The 8,461-nt window shown below is 46.4% G+C and overlaps 1 protein-coding gene across 1 annotated transcript in view; it reads right to left on the bottom strand.

Moving 5' to 3' along the window:
* Window positions 1–2,975: 2,975 nt before the first annotated feature.
* The window catches only part of ADCK3 (aarF domain containing kinase 3), a 31,534-nt gene continuing 26,048 nt past the window's right edge, over window positions 2,976–8,461 (bottom strand). Inside the window, 5 exon segments of the mRNA XM_009877101.1 lie at window positions 2,976–3,641; window positions 4,105–4,191; window positions 4,916–4,981; window positions 5,722–5,829; window positions 7,704–7,845. Coding sequence (XP_009875403.1) covers window positions 3,348–3,641; window positions 4,105–4,191; window positions 4,916–4,981; window positions 5,722–5,829; window positions 7,704–7,845 — 697 coding nt within the window. The 3' untranslated portion in view covers window positions 2,976–3,347.

Below are 8,461 nucleotides of genomic sequence, written 5' to 3' on the forward strand. Positions count from 1 at the left end.
AGGAATACAGGATGATGCTGGTTAAATCCTGGGTTGCCAGCAGTGCCAGCCTGCGCATTATCCCATTGCTAAAGACCACCGGCAATCCCTTCGAGGAAGTCAAGCGCATTTCCCACTTCTTAAATGGCCACAGGCTACCTTACTCCACACAAACTTCTGATCCTATCTCGCTCCTTCAGGCAAAGTTATTACTTTCTCAGCCCCACCACTCTAGCTTACATGGATTTAAACTCATGGGCTCATCCCTTTTAGGCCACTGCAGGTCTCTCCTAGTTGCTATAGCTCTACAAAATACCATCTGTTTCCTGTGCTTAGACTTTTAACAATCAGTGCTGTATTCCTGATTTCCCAGGGTTCCAATTGCACCATCACAGCTGTAGAGGTCTTGGGAAATGGGTCTTCTACTGTCAAGGGATTTGGACATTAGAAAAACAGAAAGTGAACTGCACGTTAGGCTTCCTGTTCGGTTCCTCAGCATTCATCTTCTGTTGTGATACAGCAACCAGGTTGATTAAAGAACGAAAGCAGGAAAAATCACTGCTACTACAAGTACCCTGAATCTCAGTTCTTAAGAAAGGAAAACGCCTATCTTCAGAGAAGCAAATCTAACCTCAAGCTTGCTATGTGGAACAAAGGACTGTCTTCTGCAAGAGGATTTCTCTACAACTTAGGAGCTTGTTGCAGCGGAGAAATGTTCATATTCTGAACCTACATGTGTATGTAGTTCAAGCAAACACAGTAGCTGGTACAGAGCAAGCAGCAGTGATCAAGTGTCTGTGCTCAGTGTAAAATGTCATGTCTTCTTTAACTCAAAGCCAGAGCACAGTGTTTCTGGCTCACCTTTTCCCCAGGGCTATTACGCAGGCATGCTGTTGCTTATGTCACTGCTCTCTGGGCAGAACTACAGAAGTTATTAATGCTTTTGGAAGATACATAAAAGGCCAGGAGAATTAGGGACCAAGAACTCTAATCAGCTCTTCTAATAAACATCTTAATAGTTGCTACCGTTTAGACAAATGCAAAACAACTCCATTGTTTAGCCTGATGTTATTCTTAAACATGCTTTCTTTTAAGGGAGGGGAAATGTTTGCTGAGAGTTAAACATTCATGCCCCAGCATGGTATACAAAAGATCTTCACTCACAGGAACAAGCGCATACCAATCTCCTCTAGTTGTGCTTACAGGCAAAGGGAACTGCAACACTCTTTATTTTGCCACCTTGACAAGTTCTCTGAACATTCTGAAACTGAAGATTCAGAGGGAGTAAGTTTGCTCTGAAGCTCACCAAATCCAATTCCCTTAGCTTTTTACACTTTTTGCTTTTTAACCTTTAACATAAGCATGTAGTATCTTAAACAATTTCACTGTTTTTACAGCTGCAAGGTCTAGATCCAAAGGAGAAAAACTAAACAAGGTCTGTCAGAACTCAAAACAAGACAAGTTACTGTATCAGCAGAAAGCTGAACAGCTTAATGCAAAACTATTACTTCACTGAACAGCAGACTTCACTCTTCTCAAAGAATTAGGAACAACCTGACCAGTACTTTTAATTGAGTTTAATACTGATTCTTTCTCAGTCAAGTCTTAAATGAAGCAGTTGATATGTTTCTGATCCTGGAATAAAGGTAATACGATAACCTGTTTTCCTATTTCTCAGAGGCCCCTCCTGAGACAGACCATTCATTCACTTACCTGTTACTTACCTCTAGAAGTGTCAGCAGTCAGGATTTCTTAAGTACTGAAGTTTAAGATCATACATTCCTGGGCTGTGTTATCCAAGTGGGACTAGCTGAGCCTGCTGCCACGTATCTGGCACTTGCCAGCTAAGGACATCTGCCCTACTAGCACCTGGTAAGCATCAACTCCAACAGCCACTTTCTTCACAAAAGTAGAGGCAAAGCAAAAAGACCTATGTCCAGGAGACTGGTAACAGAGTAAAAAGTAAATTTACTAGGGATTTTCCTGGCCAAATAGATGGTGATGTCCCTCTGGCTCCTGGTAAACTTGTCACCATTACTGTTAGCTCTAGTGACATGGCTGCAACAGAAAGATGAAGGAATAAGCAGGCCACAGATAAACAGCTTTACAAGGGTAGTTCCATTTCTTTGAGCAAACAACAATTGCAGCAAGAGGAGACTTGGAAGCTTCTCCTTCTGCTCAACTCCTGTTCATTCCACAGAACAGGAGATGGGTCACTTGACCATTTATTGCTACACCAGAAGATGAAAAAACTGCAGGCAGAAAGCCCACTGCACAAGCACTTTTTTTATTTAAATCAGGAAGTTGTACAGGTACAGGCTTTGTACAAAAATCTAAGAAAGTAAGTTTCCTAGCTTGACTCCCAACAGTTTAAAACTGTGCGTCTGGTTTTAAATGTGTGACATTTCAGCAAAAGCTTGAAATGCTTATGAGAGACATTACGTGTTTGTCTGCCTTGCCAGAAGTTCTGCATTACAGGAAAACTGAGAGACAGACAGACCAATTTCTTGGTTAGAAGTCCAGCAAGCAATTGGTGTCAAGAGTTGTAGTTTATCTAACTCACCCTCAGGAAAGCCGATACCTACCAGACAGTGAAGAATCCCACTATTTGTGCACAGATATAGCTCTGTTGATTACATATTTGACTCCAAGAACTGATACGGGGTGTGTGAGTGTACATATGTGTTTAAAAAAGATTGGCACCCAATTGTCAGATTTTTAAAATATTTCTTATGTTTACCTTGCAAGCCAAAAAGAGGCAGAAAGCATAAAACTTCACCCTATGTACACACACACTTTGCATTAAATCCATGTCAGTAAAATCCAGGAGGGTTCTTAGACTGCCACCGCTTGACTTTTACAAAAATGGGAGGGGGGACGTGCTGAATGTGTCTGTGGTAGGGTACACCTTAGTATTTCATTCTATAATTTACAGTATGAAAACTATTTGAATTCCACCTTAGCACGAAAGAGGGAAGGTTTTTAAAAAACAACTTTTGGATAGTTACAAACAGGGTTCAGTATTAAATTCTGCTCTTGTCCTTCTCCTACTTGTTATAAACCCCGATCAAAATGCAGCCACCATCACCATGTTAAAAATGCATTCGAGGTGCCTTGAAACAGTACAGAAGCACTCTAGAAGATAGTTTCCTGCAAGCTGCAGACTGTACTGGCAGTCAGTGTAGGACAGACACATCATCAAGGAACAGCTCAGTCCTCGTGAAACACACACTCGGCTTCAAGAGCATAGGCTGCTGCATCTGAAGAGGATGGAGAGCTGGGGTGCAACGCATGGGAGGCTAGAACGCTCTCTGCAAGGCTCAGATGAACTGTGCCCTCAGAACAAGACGTGTTACAGTTCATCCTTACTACTCCTCTGGCTTCTTGCCCCTATTGCTCCAGTATTTGCTATATGCCTCTTGGAACATGTTTTTGCAAGGAATTTTGGCCTTCAGTTTGGTGCAGATAAGAAAAGAACCCCCCATCTTCCGATGAAGAGAGTAGGTCTCCTCTGGCGGAGGGATAAGCCGATGCTTCAGCATGACTGGGATTAAACCATGGATCTTTTCCGTGGTGCTTTGGTTGCCGAAATCAAAAGGTTCCTCAGATGCAAAAGCCTCTCCCAAGATGAGGACAGCATTTAAGTGGGCATCTTCCATTTCCTGCCCAAAAGGAAAGAGGCATAAACATTGTCACTAGCCATTTTAACCACCAGGGAGGAAAAGAACAAAAGCAGCAGCTCAGGAGAAATACCTAGCTATACCCACAACAAAGGTAACTGCCATCCCTGAGCAAGACTGTTGGGCGTGTCTTAATACAGTTTCGAGCAACTAAACCTTCCAGAAGACCATGCGCCCAGTCATGAAACATCAGCAGTCGTCACCACCTGCAGGGTCTTGCTGGGACACAGAAAGAAGAACTGTCGTTTTGGGGCTAGCCGTATCATCCTTACTGCTCCTGCTCCCGAAACGAAGTGAAAGAACAAAACCTTCCTCCCTCATCTTTATCATGAGGGCTTTCAGACTGACTTTGGCTTTTACCACATCCAGAAATCTGGGCAAGTCCACAGGCATGCAACAAAATTATCAGTGGCCACTACTACAAGCAGACCCTTCTGCTCCATACCTTGACTTCATAGCCAGTGAGGAACTTCATTTCGATGGACTTCCTCAGTACTCTCTCTCTGTCCATGTCAGCAGCTGCCTTGATTACCTGAATAGGAGGAACACTTTCAGGAGAGCTAGGGGATGACTGAAAAATGCTTTGAGTACAGGACTGCTATGCAGGTTACAAACATACACACAAGCAGCTTGCTTGCTTCCTCTGCTCTCATTTCAGAGGTCTGCGTGTTGGCCAGTTTACGAGCTACTGGCAAAATGATACAGCGGCTGGCTCTCCAAAGCTCTTCCCAGTAGGGCTACACATAGCCCAGAAAACATAAGGGACATGAGAAAAGCTTTACCAACCAATCAGCCTCTCCCCGAACAAAACAGTAGAGCCAACTATGAGAAGCTTTAGGTGGCATGGAAGCACAAATGACTTGACATAAATTTATCAGTCTTTAAGCAAGCTAGAAATCACAGGGAGAGACAGTGAATAGAACAAGCAATTCCTGCATACTCTCATGTAAAAATCACTGTGTTCTGAGTGCTCTGACATGCTCTGCTGGTCCGAGTCTTCCAGTAAACATTACAGTTCTCCATGTTTGTCATCCAGTTTAAACAAACATCCAAACTCAAGAGAGCCAGAGGCTTGCAGCAGACACACAAAAGGCTGTGGTAAGGGGTGACACAAGAATAGAAGTCTCTTTTTTGCCTCCAGCCCTGCTTTCCTCCACATCCAAAGTGAATCCAAGCACAAAGCAATACAGCTAAGAGAGAAGCATAATTTTGCAAATACTCAGTGCAGCACTCTAGGATACAGTGCAAGTCCTCACCTCTATGTAGACATCTGTGAACTTCTCATCAAACCCTCGTGTTGCTCCGAAGTCCAGCAGGGCCACCTGGAAATGGACAAACCCATTTGTATTAAGTGTCAACCACTCAAGCACAGCCTGACCTGAAGAAGACTGACTCCATGTCTTCAGAAAGTTCAGCTGGCCTTTCCGCTGCAGCAGCTCAGCTTCAACTTAACTCCTTTTTTCCCTGACAGCAGCACAAACATTTGCCTTAGAACAGGACAGAGGAGCTATGGCCTGTGCTCACATTGTCACACCTGCTCTACCAATAACTCCACTCAGGCCTTCTATGTGGGGACAGAGCAGCACAGAACCATTTCTCAGCACTTCCCAACACAGACTTCAGGGATGAAGAAGCAATTCCATATGACCTGCAGGAAACAAGCAGCCAAACCACCAAGCTGAACATCTGCAGTTGCTGCCCTTACCTTTGGCACAGAGCATTCAACTACAGAGCCCTTGGCTCAGGTGTGCCCTGGCAGAGCACTGCCAGCTGCAGCTTCCCACTGACCAGCTCTGAAACAAATCCTGAGGCTAAGGAAGTACCTGTGACTCGATCTAAGGCCAAAGGCAGCCAGGGCTACAGCAGCCCTGTTCTCCTACCCAGACTAAGTGAGGAAAAGTGACAAAGAGACAGGTGTCACTGTCCTACCTGCACAAGGCTCAAGGACAGGAATCTGAGAGAATCTCAGTAAGGGTCTGTTAAAACTCTGGGAGTGGGGAATAAACAAAAGCTGGTGAAAACCAGCTCTTATACAGGCAGAGCAGTAGTTGTTTGGACTTACCTTGTGCAACTGTGGGTCGTAGAAGAAGTTTGACCAGTTTGGGTCAGTCTGCATGTACCTGAACTCAAACAGCTCTCGCAGACAGAGGACCAGGATGTTGTGACAGATCTTGAAAAGCAAGAGGAGAAAGACAAATCAGGAGGGCAGCAAGCCCTACTCACACATGTAATTTACAACAGACATTAGCAAACAGGGAACACATCACTGCAGTGGCAGGAACTATCTGCTCTGTGCTGCGAAACTCCAGAAGAGGTGAGGGAGCACCTCTCAGCAACTCCCCGCCCATGCCTGCCATGGGACATCTCTAGCAGACAATACAGGTGCCTTGCAAGTCTTACATCAGTCTGAGCTGTAGTTCCTATCAGGCCCTGGATGTGCCTCCAGCAAGGCTGCCACCCTCTACCTGGCAGCTGAGAAGAGAAACGTGCTCCAGCTGCGTGTGCTACTTGTGTCCTGGTCCTGCCTTTTACCTTCTCAGCTTTGAATACACATGTAGTTGTTGCTTCAAGAGCAAAAGAACATTTTTACAGCGTGAAGAGGGATCCAGAAGCAGAGGTGGGAGAGGCCAGTAGAGTATTATGGCTTACCCTGGTGGAAAATCCTGCAGGACCCTGGTCAAAATGAAGCCAGTACAGCTCAGGGGGAAACAAGATGCAGTTCCAGGGTATTTAAAGTTAAAGGTCCAAAGAAACTAAAGAGTCTCTCCTGTAAAGCTGCTGAAGAACATACAGAGCAGGGACCAAACTGTTACTAAAGGGGGTCTTCTCTAGATACACACACCCACCATGTACTCCTCAGCCAAGTCTTCTGCTGGACTCAGTACGAAACCAGCAGCAGACCGACACCTTAAGACTGACAGGCACAGGGGAAGCAATAGCAGCAGTCCCTGAAAAGCCCACTGCTGAGTTACATACCACAGCAGAGCTTTTCTGTGAGGATATTTAAGATGGAGACAGTTCAGCAGAACAGTTCAGCCTCGCTCTGCCCCTGTTGAGCTTCTGCAAAGCTGAGTGAAATATCATATCCAAGAGGGAGGGAGAAGAGCACCAAACTGCAATCCAGACCCTGCTACAGGACACTGCCATTTGGGTCAGAAGGCTGTGGGTCAGCCAGGCCAGTCACTCACATGAAAGAAGGGCTGCATCTGCAGCAGCACCCAACCTCACAGCCTTGTAAAAGCAATCCTCATTGGAGGAGCAGCTCATTGGAGGGGACAAGCCCTAAGAACAGACAGCTCAGGGATCACAAGCAGCCAGCTCTGGCACAGCTTCAAGTCTCAATCTGATGCCAAGATCAGTTTATGTAGAGGAACATACCCAGTGACCTGCTAACAGCTGGCAACTCACACCAAGACCAGGGGTGAAAAAAAAAAAAAAAAAGAAAAATCCAAATACCAGGGCAGTTTATTTCTGCTACTAGAGCAGCTGCTTGTCCTAGCCCAGCACTCCAATCCCTTGCTATATTCAGCACCAACACCCACCCATCTCTACATCCCCCCTCCTGTTTACTGAGAGGTACTTTTCCAGCAGCCCTGTGCAGCATAGGTCTGTCCCACAGGAGATAACACCCAACTGCTTGCACTGAGATGATTCTGCACTCCTGCCCAAAAGAACAGCTTCAAAACAAGATCCCCATCCCCTAGCTGACAATCTCCCAAACTTAAGGTCATCAGAAATGGGTCACCTAGAAGTTACGCAGCTAAGCTACCTCCCCTTCAGGTGCCCTTGCCATGCACTCCCTCCAACCCCTCCCTGCTGAATGCTGGCACCTGCAAGGACTAGACCAGCCTCGGAGACTTCAGCATCACTGTCAAATTCCCCACACAGAAATCTTGTGAGAGGTTCCAGGCAGTCCCCAACTCCAGCCTTGCTTTGCATTGCACAAGGTTTGCCCTTTCACAAAGCATCCTGAGTCTGCCGATCACTGCGCAGGCCCAGCATGCTGCGCTGAGCGAGGGGAGATACAAGACCACCCCATAGTACCTCATTTCGAATCTCCTGGCTCAGCCCTTCAGCTTGATCCAAGGGGAATCCAGACACCAGCTCTGTGGTCAGGACATGCTTGCTGCACAGCTCATCCACTACTCTTGGTACATAAAAGAAAGGGTGGTCTTTCAGCAGCTCCCTAGCGGGTGGAGAAAGGAGAAGAAAAGGTTGGGAGCCCCGAGAGCAGCCAGGCCCCTCCACAACATCTCGCACAGCACAGACCCTTCACACAACCTTTCCCACACCCTGGCTGTGGCTGCCAGGAGTCATTTTCTTCTGCAGCTACAGTAGGGATCAAGTCACCAGAAACCAGACCAGTGACTTAAGAGTTGCTGCTGGCTCCTGAAGTCACATCTCCTGCCAGAGCAGCAACATCAGGAGAGCTCCAGCCTGGTACATCAAGGGGCACTGGCCTCCTCTGCTCACTCCACTTCTCTTCAGGGCCAGACTACACACATGGAAGAAATAGGGGAGCAGTGCCACAGTGACAGTTGTGCAGGACAGGAGGGGCATCCAGCTTTCATTTAAAAATAATTTGGTCCCCATTGCTAAGACAGAACAAGGGAGCAGGCAGTGCTGGTGGTGTTAACTGCTCCAGGAGGGCTGAACTGAAAAGCCGCCTAGACCAAAGGACAGTAGAAGCTCACAACAGGCTGACATAAGAGTATGCACAACAGCACTGCAACCTGGCCTCAAGAGTTACTGCAGTGCCTTCACATGGGGTAAAACAGGCTTGCACTGAAGCAGAGGGAAAG

Source organism: Apaloderma vittatum, unplaced genomic scaffold, assembly GCF_000703405.1.
Source record: "Apaloderma vittatum isolate BGI_N311 unplaced genomic scaffold, ASM70340v1 scaffold4159, whole genome shotgun sequence".
Taxonomy (NCBI): Eukaryota; Metazoa; Chordata; class Aves; order Trogoniformes; family Trogonidae; genus Apaloderma; species Apaloderma vittatum.